The 23136-nt window shown below is 41.3% G+C and overlaps 1 protein-coding gene across 1 annotated transcript; it reads left to right on the top strand.

Annotated features, from left to right (window-relative positions):
• Window positions 1-431: 431 nt before the first annotated feature.
• On the top strand, window positions 432-20217 carry emp2 (epithelial membrane protein 2). The gene is made up of 5 exons (XM_030058993.1): window positions 432-728; window positions 14726-15029; window positions 15916-16024; window positions 16116-16256; window positions 17774-20217. The coding sequence occupies exons 2-5, from the start codon at window positions 14952-14954 to the stop codon at window positions 17941-17943; spliced, it is 498 nt and encodes a 165-aa protein (XP_029914853.1). The 5' UTR covers window positions 432-728; window positions 14726-14951; the 3' UTR covers window positions 17944-20217.
• Window positions 20218-23136: the final 2919 nt, after the last annotated feature.

The raw sequence follows: 23136 nt of genomic DNA, 5'->3' as shown, positions 1-23136 counted from the left end.
TCTTTCTCTCTTGTTTTTTTTTCTGTCTGCATCCTGAGAGAAAGGAAGAGAGAAAGAAAGAACGAAAGAAAGAAAGAAAGAAAGAAAGAAAGAAAGAAAGAAAGAAAGAGGCTCGAGATGAAAATAGAGATGTTATTAGTCAGCTTTTAAACTTCCCCTCTGACATCCATAATACTTTTATAGACACTTTTCCCGCCAAGCCCTAAACTCCTGTCACCAGGCTTCTCGTGTGTCACTGCGGCTTCTCCCTCCACCACACACACACACACACACACACACACACATACACACACACACACACACACACACACACACACACACACACACACACACACACACACACACACACACCTCCCAACATATTAAACCCGAAACCACACCCATGCAGCTCCAGCCCACCCACGCGCGTTCACGGAAGTCGGGGCAGTGAACGCGCCTTTCTAACTTTTTCTTTTCTTTTCTTTTTTTTTTTTTTTTTTGGACCAGCCTACTAGTAGGACCCCAAGCCGCCGTTTTGTCACGTCTGGTGGCCACTTGCATCACCCTCTCTCTCTCTCTACCTCCTGTTTTTTTCTCCCTCTCCCACTCTTGTTTCTTTACACACACTCACATACACACACACACACGCGCACACACACACACACACGCACACACACACATATACACATACACATACACACCTGGGACTCGACACACAACCTTGTGTTTCCTTTTCGCCCCAAAATCCGGTGAGTAGACTTTTGATATATTCAGTTTGCATGTCGTTTGAATGCACGCAACTTATGAACTTCTCATAACATCCAAGGATCTCTGCGTCCATGAAAAACCACTGGAATATTAATATAGAGACTTATAGTGCATGTGTACTAACTTTGCAGCAACTTTATGATACTTTATGGTATTTAACCCCCTTTAATATTCCTAAAGGGTTTACTATAGTGAGCTTTATAATATTCCTGTAATATTCTTGAAGAAATTCGTGATTTCGTTGTCATATCTCCGCAATATTCCTCTAATTTAGGATAGAGGCGCTTCAGAGGATAATTTATCACACAGTATTATATTCTGCTGGCGTTTTAGTCCTCTTATGTCCTGACGGAGCTGCGGGTATTTTTACACAGATCATAACTCAGCTTGCGCTCAGCCGCTCCAAGTTTCGGACGTTGGAAGTGAAAGGGGCGTTGTCAGCCGCTCGTGTGTTTGTGCGTGTGTGTGTGCTTGTGTTATTAATTGCTTACTTTGAGTGATGCTTTTAAATTCCATTATTATCTTATTACAGAAAGCTTGTTGTTCCTGAATGTAGTGAATGAATGTTTTAGTGTGTTTCTTCTCTAGAGATAGAGAGAGTTAGAGAAGGAGATAAAGGGAGAGAGAGAGAGTTGACTGCTGTTTAGTGAACAATTACTAATATTTCTCTAGGGACTTAACGTGTGTATGCAGGTTATAACACCAGTAGTGATGTAAGAGTGACCTTACGGTTTGCTGCTTTATGTTTTTATGGAATTATGTTCCTTAATAGTGAGTTTATAGTGATCCTGTGGTACTTTATGGCATTTATTCATCTGTTATTGCTTCACTATATGTATACATTTTGTGTGTGATATTTCACTAAGGACCTATATGCGTCCACTGTTATTGTACTTTATGGTGTTTTTTTTTTTTTTTTTTTTGTCATCCGAAATCACAGTGATGTTCCTATATTATTTTTCCACAACAGAACAGTTTACCTGTGATGTTTGCATGTGGCCTTAGTTCACTGAACTGCACTTGCAGGTACAGACAGTTAGTTATTTTAGGTTTACTATGTGCTGGGAATAGCTTAGGGTTAATACTCATAGAACACATGCATGCTAGTTTCCATGAAGCAGACACAGCAGTGTATCAGGCCACTGTTGCATTCTCCACTCAGGAAGGACGCCCTCCTGTGGTTGAGGAAGGGAACAGTTTTGTGCAGTGTCCAGTGATCTGCTAGCCCCATTTGGCAACTCTTTTTCAGACTGGGCCACAGAGATTTACAGAGATTATAGAGGCTTCTCCACATCAGCCAGGGTACAAAAAGGCACATGAAATGCAGCAGTGAAGTTAGTAAGTGAATGAATGAATGAATGGATGAATAAACAAACAAACAAAACAAAACAAACAAAATTAAAACATCAACAAAAATAGAATATAAGCATTACACTAGAACTTGGGATGTAGTTGCTAAAGTTTCTAAAATTAAATGGTTTTGAAACTGCTTGTTATTTTAATTTTGTAACACAATTGTCCCGTTTAATATTTTCTGTTAGTGTCCCGAATCTGATCACATATACTCACCCAAAGAGAATAGCAGCGAGAGGTCACACACAGTGCACACAGATCCTTGATGTTTCATCATGTCCATGGTGAAACATGGATACATTTGGACCTCTCGATGTTGCAATATGCTAGTTCTAAAACAAGAAAGTGAAGATCCGCCCCAGAACAGATTTCACAAACATGACTCCTGTGATCTCCCTAAACCAGATATCAGAAAACCACGATTCCCTTTGCTTAATGTCATCAAATGACACTTAAGAGGATAAACAGGAAGACTCACTGAGGGGTCCTGTGGCAATTTTGGCATTGTCTTGGTTATGCTACCATGATGTGAAGCTGAGTGGGTGTAAAAGGTCAAGCACACATTTTAGTGCATCTGCTGTTACTGTAATGAGAGTTTTCAGAAAGTCTTTCTTGGTGATACTTTGGTGACTCCATTCTTGAGTTTCTGCTTCTCTTCTCTTCTCTTCTCTTCTCTTCTCTTCTCTTCTCTTCTCTTCTCTTCTCTTCTCTTCTCTTTTCTTCTCTTCTCTTCTCTTTCCAGTCTGTCCACGTGAGAAATGAATGACATCTGTCCTCTATTTGCCTATAGTGAGTGTTTATATGTGTTATGTGTTTACAAAACAGTAATGTGTGCATGTGTGTTGTGTGATGCATATCTGTATCTGTATGCACACTGGCTGTATGTATGTATGTAGGTATGTTTGTATGTGTGTGTGTGTGTGTGTGTGTGTATTTGTGTGTGTTGGGGGTACAGCATGAATCAACTACAGATGTGCCACTCCACAGGAAGCTGTTACTAGTATCGAGAGAACATACACAAACATACACGTCCAAAAACATCCTGTCTCAGCTCACTCCTCTCACTCCTCACTCTCACTCATGTCTTTATATGAAGAATGTGATCCATTTACCTCACTGCTGCCACTCGATGCCATAATGATGATAGGTACAGACAGCTTCGGGATATGATTAAAAAATGAATAACAACAGGTGAGAAAATGTAGATGAATGTCGGATGAAAATCCTTTATCTCAATTCAGCCACTTTTTGTATCGCTTTAGTTAATCGATTCACTCAATGTGTTTCCCAGACCTACTTTGAAATTACAATTTTTGTACTCAGCGCATATTTCATTTGGTTGGCATAAACTGTGTCGGTATGAGCAAAAGTGGCCCTGTGGCACAATGGATAGTGCATTGAACTCATAAGAAATCACCACTTAGGACATTCAAAGGTTGTGAGTCCCACTGGAGTTGAGCTTTTAGGATGACTTGGTGGTCTGGAGCTTTAGTGAATGTCCTGTACCTGAGAGATTCACACCATCGCCATGGCCTTGTATACAAAGCTATCAAATTGTCCTGGAGAGACACACTGAGGCCATACTGGCTTCAGAGTCTCCTCCATAGATGAATAAAATATCAAAACCCCTAGAACTGTAAATAGAAAAGAGGTATTCTAGCTCCACATGTATTTGGACAGTGACCCAGCTGTCATGTTTTGTCTCCATGCTCCTGCTACTTTGGATGCAAAGTGAAACAAGGCCTCAGAGGTTGAAGTGCAGCGAAGTGTCAGCTATAATTTGAAGATATTTCCAGGCATATTGAACAAAAAGTCCAAGGCTGCAGGGAGAGACAAAAGGATTTGTGATATTCCACGGCAGGAGCGAGCAGACAGAGGGGTCGGAGTGAGGTTTTAAAAGGTGCTGACAGATGAAAATGTCATGGAACAAGAGAGAAGCGATGGAGGGAGGTATAGAAGAAAAAGGGAGATGGATGGATGGATCTAATGATGGATGAATGCAGAGGAAGACGGATGAACGGACATCTCTCTCTTCACTCTATCTCATCTCTTTTTTGCTGTCTGTGGACTTTTCCCTCACTCCTCTCTGCCATGTGGGAGTCATTACTCAGCGCTGTCACCCAAGGAATGTGTGTGAAAATACACACGCGCACACACACTCACACACCTACTTAAAAAACCATGGCAGTGTTCAACATGAAAGAATTCCTGTGTCTGAGGGAAGTCTTTAAACCCAGCAGGGAAAACGGCTGTGTGCATGTGTGTGTTTGTCCATTTTTCAGGACCCTGCCTCCACTGAAGGAGCTGTTTAGTACACACACACTCTCACACACACGTGCCATACCCCGGCCCAAAAATGTGGGCTTCATTCTGCCGAACAATGTCTGCAGTGTGATGCCTCCATTCTCTCCTAGGGCACAACAAAAGTCAACATAGCTAAAATATTTCAGTTGGAAGCCACAAGGCAGTCAGTCTTTCACAGATTAATGTGAACATGTGCTGATGCCATCAGCGCGGGCCATGGTGCTACAAGATTTTGGACTCACTATAAAACTTCTTATAAAGTCCCGGTCTTGCTTTTATGGCAGCCTGGGACATTTTCACATGAGCGCAATCTTTTTCTAACTTTGCCAAGACACTGTATATGATGTTTTACCACATGTATGCATTCATAGACGGCAATATTCATATTTTCAATTTACCATGCAGATATGGCACTTTACGATCTAACAGGGGCTGTTTAGAAAATGCCTGAGCGCCTATAGAGTAGGAGAACTGTATCTCTCTCTCTCTCTTTCTCTCTCTCTCTCTCTCTCTCTCTCTCTCTCTATATATATATGTATATGTATGTATGTGTGTATATATATATATATATATATATATATATATATATATATATATATATTTTGTAAGTAAAATCCAAAGAGAAAATATACAGGCTATGGCCTCAGACACAATCTACTAGAACTAGAGATTGGTTATTTTTCAAGAGTGGATTCGCTCTTGGCTTGTGGTTTCGAAACTGATTTGTTTTAAGATTTGTAGCTCTGTTTGTACTCTATTTCACACAAAATATGCATCCCTTTGAGCACTGTGAGTTTTTAGGTCTTCATGGGTCCAAACATTCGTGCCCGAACCAAAAAAGACACAGAAATGTACTAGCTGGAACTGAACAGACCCATCTATGATCTAAAAGCTGGGACCTGGCCCCATGCAGATCTGAGAAATACCAGACCCAAACCTGACCTGTCCATTTTTTGAAAAGCTAGTCTAAGACCCATGCAGAACTGAGAAATGTAGGACTTGAACCCGGCTTGGAGACCCAAACCTGATCGGCACCAATTTCACAGATGATTTTAACAACTTAATAATTTTACAAGTTGTCAGAACCAAACTTTGTGTCTTACCTAATTTAACATTAGTCGCCTTTTCCCCTGTTTGTGGACCTGAGGCAGATAATCCATTCAAGAAAGTTGTGAAAATACATCCAGTAGACTTTCTGTTTTTCCTCTCTTGCTGATTGAAACAGCATGGCTAATCCAATCGATTTTTCAGTTTAAAAGTCCACTTGCTGTCCCGGTGACAGATGACAAACACGACTCGTTTAGGATCAGTTTTGTTGCATCTGTACTAAAGATTACTGTGACTGTTCTTTTGATCTACAATAAAAATTACTTGTTTATTGCCACGATTGCTAACATTACCCTGTTGTAAATTACAGACACACACAGCACCTCCATCATGATCAGAGCTGTCTGATCACGGCCGGGTCTTCCTGGAGCCACTCGGCTATTACACATAATGTTAAACAGACTCATGACCCATGGCAATTGATTGGGACCCAACCCAGACCTGATTGACATTGTCAGGTCTCGGGTCGTGGGGTTCTGGGGTTCATGGTGGACCTGTGAAGCCCTCTACCACAACGCTTGCTTGGACAATCAGACACTGTGTGCTCATCCAGGGTGTGGAGTTCTGAGGCTGTATCGGATGTGTAGTCTTTAGATTGTGATTATACCAGCAAAGCAATGAAAAAAACATGCAAAGAGTGCGTCCGTAGAGGGCAGATCTCCACCAGGTGGGTGAGGGGGCATGTGGGTGGTGAACATGAACTGCAGGGCAGGCTGTGTGTCAAGCGTGTATACATGAGTGTAGTTGAGTGAAGCTTTCATTTAGGTAAGGACCTTTTAGACTCAGCTGAATAAAAAAGAAACATAGAATAAGGACATAATTCAGTGGTTAAGTCACGGTTCTCACTGTCATGGGTAACAGCATGTCTGATGATTGTTAGAACACATCTGTATCTGTAACACTTTATAGACAATTATAACACTTTATGTATAATGGATCTAATTTATCATGATCATGTTGTTTTACATTTCTTTCCTTATTTTCTTTATTTCGCTTTCTTTTTTCTTCTTATGTTAATTATGAAAATGGAGTTATTTTTTATGTGTCTTTTAGTTTTCTCTTGAGGAACTCAAGGCAGGCTAGCCAGCACTTACTGATCAGCCCTTTGCAATTTTGCATAGTGCACCTTTAATATGGCATCTTTCAAAACCATATAACATCGAGGAGCACCAACAATAGAAAAGACAGGATATCCAACAAAGATAGGTCACATGCTTTACAGAAAGATTGCTTCAACTTTATACTCACTTTTAGATGCAGCTGTCTTCATAAACAATACCAGTTTTTTTTAGATGGGAGTGGGTGGTTCAGGTTCCTGTGTACAGGTTCTGTATTTGTATTTGTTATTTAGACAGGAGGGAAATGGAGAGACAGAGACAATAAGGGATTCCCGGCAGGAGAAGCTCTGGTGGGATTCAAACCTGGGTTATAGTGGGCCGGAGATCTAAAGCACACGACCATCTCTGGCCACCAAAACCACTCTTTTCTTTACTTCATGACCGAAGAGGATTTGTTTGTGAAATTCCTGCAGTCGCAAACCAATATAGATACAAAGCAGAGGGAGGCTTCTGCACTGATTACTGTACTCTATCTGCAACAGAGAGATTCATACTTGTCCTCTGCTACACTGACTCTTTCAGGATGTCAAGCCTCATGTTGGGATTTCACCTCCACCATGGCCTCATGCCAGGATCGGCTAAATTAGGGCTGAAATCCTGCTGTGCATCATTCCTCTGCATTAGTTAGTCTCCATGCTGCCTCTCTTTTGGGTCCAATTAGGCCTTAAATGGTTTGACCCAGCACATAGACACATTTTTTGAACACAGGAAGCCGCGTGTTGTTTCTGCCCTGTTGTAGATCAGACCTGTAAAGGGATTTAGACGCTGCACGGACGAAACCAGTTGTATTTTTAATCATGAAATTGTAGGGTGACTGGTGCGGAACCTCATGCTGACTGCATGTGTGCTCACACATCCCAGCAGCAAGCTGTGTGCGTGTGTGTGTTTGTGTGTGTGTGTGTGTGTGTGTGTGTGTGTGTGCGCTCTTTCCTAAACAAAGCTTTGTTTAGTGACTGGCTTCGCTCCAGGGAAGATCTGCCTTTTGTGTTTTCTCTAAAAATAAGTCTTATGGCTATTGTTGTGTACACAAACACACACACACAGACACGCGCACGCACACACACACACACACACACACACACACACACACACTAGATGCCTGGAGTGCTGGGTGTAAGGTTTCTGGAGTGGTCTGATGCTGTGTTTGGAGGATGGGGCTTATTTTGGCAGTAATGTTAACAGGAGTTATTTTGAACGCTGCACTGACTTACACAAAAAAGGACATTCTTTCAAAGTTATGTAGCTGAGTTTCAACTGTTAATTCAGACTACAGGAACGCAGGAGAGGCAAGAAGAGCAGAAGAGGACAGATATAGCAAAATTGCCAGTGCCATCGTTTAATATTGTTGGGGCCCTTGTCAACTTTGTAGCATTCTGTTTGTACGTGTCTTCACTTCGTTTGTGCATTCGAAAAGACATAAATCAATGTTTTGTTGTGGTTGTGTGGTTGGTCGAGGAAGCCGGACTGAATTCAGTTACATTAGCAGATGTGAAATGATGTGTCAGCTGAACAAAGGTAACTTGGAATTAGTATGGAAGGACTATTAAGCTGTTAGTAAAACAATGTCAGGCACTCAAGTCTGTAGAGTCCTTGCTGAGTGAATCTCAGTGAGTCCCAGTGAGAGTGAAGGTTTTGGAAAAGAGGAAATGTCACATTTCAGTCTCAGCTGTTTGGCCTAATAATGGGCCAGAGGGCTCTGCTGGAAGCTAACTTGCCTCCTCTTGTCTTCAATCAGTTTTTCCATGGCCAGAAAGGCAGAGGGAGAGAGAGAGAGAGAGAGAGAGAGAGAGAGAGAGAGAGAGAGAGAGAGAGAGAGAGAGAGAGAGCGAAAGATGGAGAAAGTGAGACTCAGAGGCCCAGTTAAGTCTGTGGCTTTGTGTTTTATGAAAAGGGTGAAAAAAAAAAACCAACAACATTAAAAGTCAGCATTTTCCAACAGGCAAGGGAACTGGTCGGCATGCACACACACACACTCTCTCTCTTACACACACACACACACACACACACACTCACTGACACAGACAACACATACCCCAGAGTCCCCCAGTCTCCTATTATAAGGCTGAGTGGAGAGGAGGAATGGCAGTATTTCGGCCTGTTTGTCAGTGTGTGTCAGTCTAGGAAGCTGCAGTCTGGATGTTGGTGAACAGGGAACACAGCGCGGCAGCAGCCAGGCTGAAGCAGCTGACTCATTGATTGGGCGACTGTCTGTCAGCGTTAACATAATTAGAGCAATGCAGTCTGTATTCTTGTTTCTTCTGTTTCTTCTTCTCTGTCTGTTGCATTGACTCCTGAACCAAGCCATCACAAATAAAATAGTTTTAAAAACAAACTTGCTTGCTTGTACTATTTTGCATCCCTAATTGATTTCCACCAGATGCTTAAGTTAGGGGATGCAAAATGGCTATTTGAAATTGAGCACATAGGAGACCTTTGACAAAAAGCAATAACAAATGTGAGATATTTTAAATACAGCGACATGGTATGGAAGCATAGTGTGGCCTTGATTGAAATTGTATTGGTGTTTTTTTTCCCCTTTTTCTTATTTAAGTAGAAACTTTTAGTGGTCATTTTATGTGTTCAGTGGGTTTCATGAACCAAAAGCATTTGAAACCTGATTTTAAAAAAAAAATAAATAAATAAGGGAAAAAAGAGCAATTTGGAAATCGGGAAAACCCCACTTTCTGCGGATGGTGTGTGTTTGGTCCAACAACAGCAGCAAACTCTTGCCTATTATTTACCATCAAAGCTACCGATCCTATCAGCTGATCTGTTATGCACATTTTATCGAGGTTCGTGACCCTGATTGGTTTCATTTAATGCCTAGAGTGATGAATGATGAATATGCGATTAGCACTAACCGGGATGATGAAGGACATAGCCGCTTGTCTAATGATTGACACACCACAGCTGTCATCTAAGGTAGGAGCTACCCTTTGTGTGTGTGTGTGTGTGTGTGTGTGTGTGTGTGTGTGTGTCTGGTATGATAGATATAGCATGTGTATCTGTGAAATATCCATGTTATGCATAGCAGACCAGACAGGCTTCAGTATATGGCATGCATGTGGTTATGATTGAGCTCTCTCTCTCTCTCTCCCTCTCTCTCCCTCTCTCTCTCTCTCTCTCTCTCTCTCTCTCTCTCTGTGCGTGTGTGTGTGTATGAGCGTGCAGCTGTTGTCTAGTGTCAGAGGTGAGTATCAGTAATTTCACACTTCACTATCAGAGCCGAGTGAAACCTCTGCAATGCAACACCGTTCCCAAGGTTCCCTGGAGAATAGAGGGTTCCACAGTGAGGTTAATCTGTGTGTGTGTGTGTGTGTGTGTGTGTGTGTGTGTGTGTGTGTGTGTGTGTGTGTGTTTGGCTCCCGAATAGAGTGAGACAGATGAAGCAAGGGAAAAAGAAACAGGAGAAAACGTCAGTGATTTCAGACCCGCTGTTAATCTCATTGCTCCATAAAAACCAAGCATTCATAATTTGGAAAGGGACAATATACTGAAATTCAATATATTGCAATATAAAAATGTGACAATAGGTACTGTGGAGAAGAGAGGTGAATCATGATATCAGCTACATGTTATTTTGCTATAAGCCAATCCCATTGCTAGAAAGAAAAGAAATAATTCTGCACAGTCATGCTTTGGTGTTATTCAGCTTTTACCTATGACATCATACCGCTACAATATAAACAGCAGTGTGTTACTAATGACATTAATGAAGGTCCTGCTCCATGTAGGTCGAACAGGGTCCGGGTCAGGGTCCTGCTGTTGTTCATGCTCCCAAAAAGACAAAAGCGCACTCTCTGAACCTGAGGAATTGGGAAGCTCATTTTCAAGCTCGCGTGCTTCTGTGTGAATGATCAGGAAAAATAATCAGCACCGACGCCAAACACTGTTTTCATCTTTCTGCTCGATAAAATCAGTAGTGGGCGTGTTGTACTTCCACCCGGAAAAAGTCAACTTTACTGCCGCGTCATCAAAGTGCTTGTGTAAGTTATTCATTGTGAAAATGAAAGGAGGATTAGGAAAATCATAGGCTCTGGGTCATTTGCCTTTGACCTGATATTTATAGACAAAGATAATAAAATCTTTATTAGGGACTGCAATGTTGGTAAGACACACCAACGCACGCCAGCACAAACACATCGCAAATACATCTTCCCTAAGTCAGTCAGGTTCTTATAGCCTGCGTTGTTTGAATGAAATATTCATTCTCTCCTCCTCTTTGGCAGGCTGGAGGTGTGTGTAGGTTTTGCTCATGCGAGTGCATCTGTTCTCTCCCATGTTTTTGTTTTCCTCTCCTCCTTCCTCTCCCTGCAGTGGGCTTCCCTCCTGTCTCTCCACCTCTGCCTCCTCCCTTGCTCCTCCCTTCCTCCTCTCGCACAGAAAGGAGGAGGACAGACAGCTGCAGACAGACAGAATCAAATCCAGATATATGTGTGTGTGTGTCCGGTAGATTATTACTCAAGAACATTCATATGACATAGGTCTTATGGGACCACGGCAGCGCCTCTCCTCAGATCGAAAAGCTAAAATAATTCATTGTAGCGGATGTTGTGAATTCGCTCGTCGCTCTTAATCTTCATCGCCTGTCTCCTCTCCTCCTTTTCCTGTCACCCCGCGCTATCACTGTCCTATCAAGCTGAAATAGCAGGCCACGGCCACCCCTTGCGTCTGATTGGCCGCCCGAGAAATGGAGTGATTATGAAATGTTGTGATTGGCCGATTGGCCGGGAATTTGCACAACTTTGAAACTGCAAAAGTCACATTTCCAACGTGCCGTCGCCGCCCCTAAAAATAAGTTTGTGTCCCACATTTCCGCCCCGTGCCAAGTGTCCCTGACACACACTGAACATCACTATCGCTGTGTCACTGTTACATGAGCTGCAGGGTATCCTTCATGGTTAAAACTCATACTTTAACGTAATGACTAATATTAACCCCAACTTAGGCCATTTATGAATTTTACATTTATTTCTTTTTGTGTTTATTTTATGCGTTTCAAGAGGAAAGTGGTGGGGGAAATGCCATGCCCCTTCCCAGTTTAAGTCGGCCTCTTCCTCAGAGTATTTTGACAGCGGGGTAACTACTGTTTACTTTTCTATCTAAAGCCCATGAGGCAAAGTATAGAGTTTACTTTTGATGTGTCACCCCCTTGTCTTCACCCATCTCCTCCCCCCATCCTCCACCCCAGACAGGGGCTGGCTTATCCTCTGGCACACCCCACAGTTGATTGTTACACACACACACACATGCATGCACGCACACACACAACTGCTGGCTGCTTCCTGTTGGCGGGGAGAGGCTGTTTTTTCTGTGACTCCATTTTGGCGGAGAGGGCTAATTCCTCTGCTGTCTGGCTCTGTGTGTGTGTGAGTGTGTGTGTGTGTGTGTGTGTGTGTGTTTGCACACTGCTACATGCTTTTATGTGTGTTACCCTCCACATGGGGCGTTTAGGGTGGAAGCTTGCAATATGCTCAAGAGGACAGGGAGCTGTAGAGGTAGACGAGTCAAACTATTCACTCACAGGAGTCACATGAAGTTGCAAGGAGCCCTTTTAGACAGAACATTTTCATCACTCTCAGTATGTTGTTGCAAGGAATGTATTCTTGTTTTCAGATTGTGTCAGATGTGATTATGACACATTATTATAACAGTGTGAGGCAGGATGGCGGTGAGCAAGCATTTGATGTTCAGAGCAAAATCCTTTCCTGGATACAAAAAAAAAAAAAAAAAAAAATCTGTAATTTTACCCTCAAGATATTATGTGGTGGAAAAAAAAAACAAGAAACATAATCTTTCAGAAATAATAGAAGACAAAAGTAATATTAATATGAATAGTACACAAAGTTCAGGGTGCTAGACCATCTGCTTCATCAGTGTTTTCAGATGCGAAGAAGAGGATAAGCTTTTTTAAGTATCCTCCTTGACTGAAAACATCAACAAAATGCATAGCTAGAGGTAGATTGAATGCTTTCAGAAGTTCATGACATAGTCCCTTATTGGTGCCTCCATGAAAATCTCATTACAAATTGATCTGTGGTACCTGTACAACCTCAAGAATGCATCAAAAAGTGTGGCTTGAGATTTGTCCTCATGGGAAAAACATGATTTGTCATTTTTGGAGGTGATCTGCCACCTTGGCCAAGGTCATTTATTTGATTCCCATACTGGTTTCAAATCATAACAAATTACTCAGAGTGGTCTTGTACAGCTCCATGGGAAGTGCATTTGCATTTACAGCGCAGGATCTTAGCCGCTGCTCGTATCCAGAGCGACTTACAATGAGTGTAATTTGCTACCTGGAACAATGTAAACAAGGCTCAAAGCTCTCAAAGCTGTAGTGCTTTGACAATATTCTCATCTCCCAAAACAGCGTGCATGCAAGGTCTTGTGAAGGTGCTCTGGATGAAAGTGTCCACAAGACAGTGTGTCATACTGTAGCCTGTAGAAGACTGAATATTAGAGTGCAGGTGGACCCTGTGTTTTGCCTTCAAGACATAAACAGCTAAGTCCTCACTTCTCTCATCAAGTCTTAGTCTAGACTCAAGCCTTCAATCACTGAAGGGTAAATAAAGCACTCCCACACACACACACACACACACACACACACACACACACATATGCACACTCAGGTACACAACACACACATCTTTAAATCTCAAAATTTTCTGTAATTTGCGGCAAGAGTTTCATAACTATAAATATTTCTCAGGCTATATCATTATCCCAGCATTTTTCACAGTTGTTTGGAAATATTTTGGTAATTGGTTGCAGATGTAACAGTTTAGTTCATGTGAACTTCACTCGAAATGACTATACAGTATTTCCTCCCCCTCTCTGTGGTTTTAGAGCCTCCACACGCCCCACATCCCTTTATTACATATCACTGCAGAGACGTTTGCATTTCCAATACAGATGATATGAAAAAACATGCGATGATATTTCAAATGCATGAAACCTTAAAATGAAATGTGAGGTGTTTCTAAATTTGACACAGCTGATGGATGCACAGAAGCTGCAATTTTCCTCCAATTTTGCACGCTCCCTGCATTCGCACTGTTGGGTTTTTAAACCGTTTAGGGGCAGAAAAACTTTTATGTAAAAATGCGCCCTATTCATCATCCTCATTGTGATTAAATCAGACTCTGTAGATTTGCCCTAAATCCTCACATGAAATTCCCTGCCGAGAGGAAACGCCAAATCAAAACAAAATTAAATAAAAAAAAAAAAAAAAGAAAAAAGAATGAAATCCAAACTGTCTCCTAAACAACAGAGCGTTCTGTCCACAGAAAGCTGAGCTCGACAATGTTTTGTCTCCCTCGTCCCTTTGGTATCCTTGGGTATAAAGTGATCACAGTCCGGCTGAGTTGGTAAACATGATTATGCTGTCTGCGGTCCACTGACGTCACGTTTCATAATTTCTGGGTATTGAAGCAAAACAGTTTTTCACTAGGGGCAAGTAACATGCAAAGTGCAGACCTCCGTCGACGTGTATCGGAATGCACGGTGGAAGTCAAAGGTGGAACCGTGCTACAGACATTTGAATTCACATTTAAAGTAACAGTCTGTGATTTCTCCATGATCGTGGACAAAGTACACAGTCAAAGCACGTTTATCGAAATGTTGTGATTGGATCGACAACTAATGCTGTACTTGAACAAGTGACAGATGATCCCTTCAACACGTGCTATGGACTTTTAAGTCCAGGTTAATTTGAGTTTTGTTGATTTGTTTCGAAGTAATAGTCTGTGCATTTACACTGAGAAGTCTAACATGAATACAATAACAGACTTGTACAAAGAGGTACTAGATTTAGGGTCTTAATCTTAGGTCCCTAAGTATCGACCAAAGATTTTTGCTTGATACTTAAAAAAAAAAAAAAAAAAAAAAAATCACATATCTCCCATTCCCATATCTCTGGAACCGAAAATCCTATGACTGAGAACTAACATGCACCTTCCATTAGGGGCTTTTCAAAGATGCTGAACATGCCATGTCTTTACAACCTTCTGTTCCTGAAGATAGAAACATATTTTCTTCTGTAATTTGCTTGTTTGTGTGTAGTGCTAAAGTATCTATTGCATTTTTCTTTCAAGTGGGAAACCTCCACCTGCTGCTGACCTTCAGCCTGCACACCTGCCTGTCTGACAACCAGCCAGCCAGCCAGCCACAAAACCAGCCATCCAGCCGAGTAGACTGACAGACAGGCCGCACAGCCAAGTGGCACAGAAGCGAAGTTGACTGGCTTGACAACCAGGCAGCAACAAGTGAGACAGCCAGCCAACCAGTCAGTCAGATTGAGAGACCCACAGAAGTGCAACCATGTTGATTATCTTAGCCTTCATCATCCTCTTCCACGTGGCTTCAGCCATCCTCCTCTTCGTTGCCACCATACACAATGTGAGTATATGCAGTATGAACATAGATATACTTTATCCTGTAAAACATTTGAATAACAAAAGATTTTACAGCTAACTCAGTGAAGGAAAAAAACAATTACCCACTTACCCCTAGCTCAGTCTGTTTATCCAGATGTGTGATTTGGCGAGGTTTCCACTCAGTCTCCTTTCACCCCAATACAGGGTTTTCAATGTGGCGCTCAAACCGCCCAAAAATTACATGTGAAAAACTCAACAGCAACAGGTCTTTCCAGAAACAACGACTCAGAAAACCAACATCATCCACAGCCCTCAAGGATAAAGAATTACATTGGGAACTATTTCTTGTCAGAGAACACCACCAAAAGATTTGCTTTGTTGAAGGCAGATAGATACACTCTGCTGATCAAAAATAGTTCCCAATGTTCACCCCTGAGGGTTATGTTGGATATCTGTGTCAGTGCTGTTGAGTGTTTCACATGTATGTTTTTGATGGCTTGAAATCGATACCCATCCAGCCCCGTTGTATTGGTGTGAAGGAGGACTGACTGGAAACCTCACCAAATCACACAGAAACTGTATGGACAGATCGACTGCACTTGGGGGAAATGGGAAAATATCTTTTAGTGCATATTGGGTGAAGTGTTCCTTTAAGGAGTAGCTTACCCCCACACCCAAATCTGCATGAAGCCTGACCTCTGCTGGTGAAAAATAGGGTGCCTGGTTTTGGGTAGCAGGTGATGTCATCGTCTGTTGTATACAGTGGGTGACACCAAGCACCTTACCTCTCAGGCTTCACACAGATTTGGGTTTGGGGATTTAGTCACTCTTTAAGTATTTCAATAGTTTTTCTTCTCCAGCTCCCTGAAGCCAAGAATGTCTGTGTCTGTCTGTCTGTCTGTCTGTAGGCATGGTGGGTGGTGACACCACCAGGAGCCGCTGTGATCTACTCTGACCTGTGGTACTCCTGTAATGCCACCTGCTTCCCTGTGGAGAGGAGCCATACTGCCGATGCAGGTAAGACTGGGTGCATGTACCTGTGTGTGCATATATATGTGTGTGTGTGTGCATGAGTGTGTGTGTGTCTAATACTTCCTTCTCTCCACAGCCTATCTGCAAGCGGTCCAGGCTACTATGATCCTGGCCAGCATCTTGTGCTGCGTCGGCTTCTTCGTCTTCATCCTTCAGCTCTTCAGGCTGAAACAGGGAGAGCGATTCGTTTTCACTGCCATCATCCAGCTACTGGCTTGTGAGTCACTGTCTCTCTCTCTCTCTCTCACACACACACACACATATGCCTGCATGCACACACCCTCAAACTAAAAGTGCTTCTCTGTTTGCTATAGGTGTGTGTTAATCTTTCACGACCTAATTCCAGCCCTCTATCAAATCTGTGTCAACTCAGTGCTGTGATGGCATTCGCCCAAGTCACAATTTCTTTTGTCAGATGTGATGTTGTATGATAAAGTAAGATTTGAACATCTGTGTTTTTGATGTAACTGCAATATTCTTGGCAGCTTGTACTCTTTTGCTTTGCGTGAGCTCTTGTTTTGATAAGATGAAGTACTTTTCAAACTGTTTTGCATATTCTGCACTCGTTTTATGGCCACATCCACACAGAGATGGATTTTTGGAAAACGCACTTTTGTTTATTTGTCCTCGTGACAGTAGCTTGCACAAAGAAGTTGAGTAGCGACTGGAGTGGTTTATTGACATCCCACAGTTAGCCACAAATGCAAGCGCAAATACAGTTAAAAACATCTTAATGTATTAAATTGTTTGATAAATGAAGTGGAATGAGCGCCTCCTAAAAGTCACAAATGAATACAGATTGTTTCAATATCACCTGACCACACCAAAAAGGAAAACACCATTTTCGAGAATTTCCACTCAGGATAACGTTTTCCAAAAGTTGCATTTTCAGTGACTAATAGAGTCTTTGTGTGGACAAACAGCCAAAATGGACAGAAAAAAGTTGTGTTTTCAAAAAAATTGTCTCCATGTGGACTTAAGATAAGCCTCCCACACCACAGTGTCCTAGTTAGACCTGGTGTACACGCTTGTCAACTGTGTCCAGCTTTCAGGAGCAGGACCTGCTACGTGGTTGGCTTAGTTTGGCAAGTAGTGCCGTGAAACTGTTGTCTGCACTGACCCGCAGCGAACTCCACTGTAATAAGCAGCTGCACACTTTGGCGGCCCCAAGTGGCAGCAGGAGAAAACTGGTTGAATTTTGACATTTGAAGGACTTCATCACCCAGAAATCATGTAAAGTGATTCCAATAATTTACACATATCTCAGACTTGAACGTCTCCATCTTAGTGCCTGTGTGATGGTGGAAAAAATAAGACTCACAATAATACAGCTGGTGAGTCCAGCTTCCTTTGGACAAAGTGATTTTTTACTAGTGTTTAAGAGATGTCTTGTATTTTGTTTTTTCATTTTGGTCACTTCTTTCTATCCCTTAAAAATATTTTCTGCCAATGATCATTCCTGCCACCAGCATTTAATATGGGCAAACAGGCAAAATTGGTTAGTGTGGAAAATACACACTCTGTTGCAGCTCCAGTTTGTGATTTACACTGACAAGAAGGGTGAATTTTTGATAAACATGTTGGCTTGTGGGGCTTCACATTTCCACTTGGCAACATTATCATTAAAGCAAAAGCAGGAAGGGAGGATGCAGGAACATATTCTGCCCATTTTCTCTGTATCTTCATCTCTTTTTGTCCTCATATTTGTTTCCATTTTCCCTCTCCTGTTCCCAGCTCTGTGTGTGATGATCGCAGCATCCATCTACACAGCCCAGAGGGACACCTTCCATGTGGACAGTATTAAGAGTGGCTCCTATGGCGCGTCCTACATCCTGGCCTGGGTCAGCTTCCCCATGACTCTCATCAGCGGCCTCATGTACCTGGTGCTCCGGAAGCGCAAATAGATGTGATGGGCTTAAATGTAAAAGCATTAGATATTCCCATAGCTAACCAAGCACAACCGGACTCTCAAGCACGCTTACATGCACACACATAAACACAGGCAAACACACACACACAGGCACACACACACACACACTTGCACACACAATGCTACCCTCTAGTGCACCAAAATTAACCACACTTGCATATACCTAGGCCGAATCAACCAGCCAATCAAATCCCACCCAAGTTTCCAGGAACAAATATTGGCATTTTAAATTCCAGCAAACCAAAGGATGTAGAAATGTCACATTTTCAAGTTTAGTAACATGGAGTCAAGCGAGTGAAAAAATCTGCATTATGAGGTAGGCGGGGGGATGTCTAATTGTTGATATGCAACATATTTTTGGTTCAGAAATGCTGACATTTCAATGTATTTGTTGGTTTGCAGAAACGTAAAATGGCAACATTTTATTGTGGTGACCGGGATGCAAATCCAGTGTTTTTTGAAGGTTGTTTGAGATTTTTCCAAAAGAACTGAAGGATGGATGGATGCTCACACCGAGCATGAGATAAAAAAAAAAATAAAATAAAAAAAATCTAAATCTGCTAGTCTGAAATCTCAGGTTTAAAACCAGACAACACACCGCAAAAGCCTTCAGCAACACGCCTCTGCCCTCCTTGCACACTCGAACCCGTGTTCACTGCAGTCCCAAACTGCCACACCCTCCTCACCCCTCACTCCCCTCCCTTTCCCCCTCTTAGCCACTATACGGGACGCGAGCTCTGTCCCAACAAGCCGATTTGTCTCCTTTCTTTGTCTCCTTGCCTCCTGCCTCCTTCCAGCTCCACTCATAGGGACCTAAATGATTGATCACCAAGGGCAGAGGCAAAGACGATAAAGGGGAGATTTGTCATTTTGGGATGCAGCCCCTGGACCTTCCAACGGGTCCATACTTTTTTGTGAAGCTATTGTCATAGGAATTTCTTTTGTACATATTCGCTTTGTATGTATAGTTCAGGTTAATGCCGAGAAAACATATTTCTAAGACTGAAATACTGAAGTAGTAAAAAAACAAAACAAAACAAAACAAAACAAAAAAAAACTATACATATGTACAATCTTATGTTAACCGTAGCATAGAGGAAGTGTAGTGAAGCAGTAATTAAGATATGATATGTAGGACTTTAACCCTTTGTATGTTTGTGTTTTTATCATGTTACTGACTCTTGTGTTTTCACGGTGAAAAAGGAACCAACGCTGTGCTGTGATGTTTGGGATTTGAAAAGAAGACGTAGAACAGTGTAAACTTGAAATCAGAATTTGTTATTTTTATGATGATACTGTGTTCAAGGCTTCGCAGAAATCGATGAAAGCTATTTATTGTTTGAAACCACTGTAGCAAAGTGTGTTTTGGAAGCCGTGTGACTTTAAGGCTTGGTGGATGACGTTTTATCGTGCCTTTTCCCTTTGTGGCCGCGCTACTGTTTCTTTGGTCCGTTACCGAAACAATTCCTGAAGCCTTCTGTGCATGCTTTCCTGAGATTCAGAGCAAGATTTCGTTCCTGCAACTTTTTCTGCAGATACTTTCAAACACAGCCTTCTGCCTCAATTCGCAAAATCAGTTTGGGCTTCATATCCACCTTAGCAAAGGGAAACTATTGTTTGGTGAGGGTTTTGAGGGTAAAACAGTCAAGGCAGACCAGCTTGTAACTCGGTAGCTGCTAGTATTATCTCAAGGAAGTCAAGTGTTCAGTTCAGCGATGTGCTTTATACTGGGTTGTGAAGTGATAGGACTGTAGAACTCATGTTGGGCATTGGCAAAAGGACCATCAACCCTAGAAATGTATTGATTCATCAATAATTAGTAATAATGGGAATGATTTGTCTTATGGAAAATAAAAAGGAAATGAAGATTCCTCTCTACTTCTAGAGGTGATACTTGAAAATGATCAAAACAGCATTTAGAAAGCCAAGGGTGTAACTTTTGTTAGTCTTCTTAAGACCGTTTCGGCGATGAATAATCCACCTGTTCATGATTTTGTCTTGTCAGCTGATCCCTGTAGCTTATACTGAGATCCCAAAATAAATAGTTGCAGCAGTAGGCTGGTCACGGGGCTCTCTCTCTGATATTTTGTTTGTTCTACATTGTGTACAGTTTTGATTTGTTGGTCGAGTTGTCGTGATGATTTGCAATCAGACCAAAATGACATTTGTAATGCTTCACGTCATGTCTGCACAATTCTTCTGCAGAGATTAAACAGAAACCACAGCAATCTTTTTTTTTTTTTTTTTTTTTTTGTAAAGAATTGAGACATATTATTAGAATAGACTGCTCACTGCAGATGGGAATGTTTTGCATTATTGTTGTGATATGTTTTTCCTTATTAGCTCCTAATTAGTCATTAATAAATGCCATGGGATCATACTGCCTCCAAACCATTCAAGCAAAATTCAAAGATTTTTTTGAAGCCAAAACTGTATTTATGATGATTTACCTGTTCAACCCATCTTTTGCTGTTGAAATGTTTGTAATGCTCAATGAAGTATTAATATCTCAACAATTCAGTGACTCTTGTTTCATTTTAGACCGGAGACACAGTCAATGTTTAAGTGCTGAAGGATTTTTTGGAGTATGATCTGTCTTTGTAAACCATTTCTCTCTCTCTCTCTCTCTGTTAGTTTTGTCAGTGGCTTTAAGAGTGTGTTAAATGCCGATTTTTTTGCCTTTGAGAAAATCCTTTATTTCCTCTCTGCTAGACAAATTAAATTACAGGACAGTGAGCTAAAATAATATTTATTTTGACCTCAGTTTGCTATCGTCGTCAAAGGCAGTTTCTGTTTTCTGTTAGATGTGGCCCTGTCCTCTTCTGTTTGCCTGGGGTAAACTAAACAAGTCTGCTGTTGACACCTAATGGACTGCCCTATGAAAAATACATCATCATGGTGCGGTGTATGTTGCTGTAGTTTTAGGCTACAGACTAGACAGCTGCATCACACGGTCCTGTCAGGCTCTAAACCAGATGATTTATCTTGTTTCTTGCTTGGTGCATTTTGCTTTGATCCATACATCATGTCCATGTTACAACACACTCTGGAACGTAGAAACATCTAGACATGAACTGTTGAACAGCTGATCGATGGTTCTGTTACCTGTTCACACAAATGGAAAGAGAACACCCCCTCCCGCCTGTTGTTGATATCAATAAATGTATTTTACAATAAAATCAAATCGATCATCTCCTTGGTTTTTTCTTTGAGTATGTACAGATTAAAGGATAAAACAACATGAGGTGTTGGGTTATCACGAGCCACCAGAACAGCTGGAGGAAAGGAAAGCAATTCTTCCATAAGATATTTGGGGGTTTGATGATGGTGGTAGAGAGCGTCAGTCCAAAATCTCTCAGTGGGACTTAACTGGATAGAGATGTGGTGATTGTGAATGCCATAACATCATGATTTATATCATTTTCACTCTCATCAAATCATTCAGTGAGGATGTGGGGGCTGACTTGCTCCTTTTGGGCTGCTTGTTTTAGACTGAGAAACTGGGCTGTCATGAAAGTTTTTTGAGGGTACCTGGCCTCCCAGAAAAATTAGAGAAAAGAAAATTCTGACAAATTGGCTGAGGAATCTTTGTTAAGGAAAAATATTGATTTTAAGCATTTGTTAACAGCATTTTTAAAGAAAAATTACATGCTCAGTGGCAAAAAATGATTTCTCTCTGCAGTCATCTGCACAAAGAAAGAGGTGGAGGATAACCTGTGGGTGTTGGGCTTATCGACAGACTGGACGGTCTGTGGTTAGTGTGGATATTTGGAAACCAGCTCAACATGTTCTATTCTTGTTGAACAAATACACTCTAATTATTGATTAGATGTTCATTATTAAATATAGCTACAGTCATTCAGGGAGATGTCCAGTCATTTTATGAAAAAACCTAGGACAAATTGCAAGAGAAGCAAACTCAGCTGATTTTGTATCCTCAGTTTGTCCTGAGTGAGGGAAAAAAAGTCCCAAGAAATCCCATTGGTGGAAAGTTTTGAAAATCACCTATTTATGACCACAAATTACCAAAAAACACTATTTTTAACACACAGGGGAAAGGGGTTCAAAATTTTACTTTCAGATATCACTATAAAAGTTGATTGCACACGCAACGACAAGAAAAAAAAGTCAATTGCAAGTTCTTTGAATTATTCTGTTTACACATGCATATCACACATTATCTGATTTGATATGCACTAATTGGAATATAAGGAATAAATGCCAGAAGAGACATTTAAACAGTGAATTAAAAGGTTACTATATATATAGTAACCTTGAATTAAAAGGTTACTACATAACAGTGAATTAAAAGGTTACTGTATATATAGTAACCTTTTAATTCACTGTTTAAATATCTGTTCTGGCATTTATTCCTGATATTCCTTATTAGCGCATATCAAATCAGATAATGTGTGATATGCATGTGTAAACATAATAATTCAAAGAACTTGTAATTGACTTTTTTTCTTGTCTTTGTGTGTGTAATCAACTTGTGAATTTTTATAGTGATATGTGAAAGTAAAATTTTGAACCCCTTTCCCCTGTGTGTTAAAAACAGTGTTTTTTTTTTTGGTAATAGCCTATGTGGTCATAAATAGGTGATTTTCAAAACTTTCCACCAATGGGATTTCCTGGGACTTTTTTTCCCTCACTCAGGACATACTGAGGATACAAAAATCAGTTGAGTTTGCTTCTCTTGCAATTTGTCCTAGGTTGACCCCAATTTTGGCCTAAAATTACTGGACTAATAGGGTTTATGTCTTCCTCTATCAAGTCTGTTTTCCCGTCTCAAAAACAAACAAACAAACAAACAAACAAAAAACTTATTGGCAGAGCAATCTTAAAATTTCTTCATCTGGGGAATATTTAAAATGTAGAATAAACAGCAAACCTATTCCAGTGGAGGGCAGCAGCTTTCAGTGTAGCAGCCTGCCGCAAACCCAATAGAAGCAGAAGAAGAAGAAAGGGGGCGTAACCAGGGCGGGAGGTATTTTTCTCATCTCTCGCTCTCCCAGCCAAGAGTCACGATAGCCGTAGTCAGTCAGATGAGAAACACAATGTAAGTTGTAGACACACTTTGTTAGTCGGTCAAGGTATTGTTATGAATTGCATTTGTCTGTATTTTAGTCGTTTTCAAGTAGGCAGAGTGAACCAGCGGCGGTCTCGT

Source organism: Myripristis murdjan, chromosome 8 (assembly GCF_902150065.1).
Source record: "Myripristis murdjan chromosome 8, fMyrMur1.1, whole genome shotgun sequence".
Classification (NCBI taxonomy): Eukaryota; Metazoa; Chordata; class Actinopteri; order Holocentriformes; family Holocentridae; genus Myripristis; species Myripristis murdjan.
The sequence above is the reverse complement of the archived record's forward strand: the minus strand, read 5'-3'. Positions and strand labels throughout refer to the sequence as shown.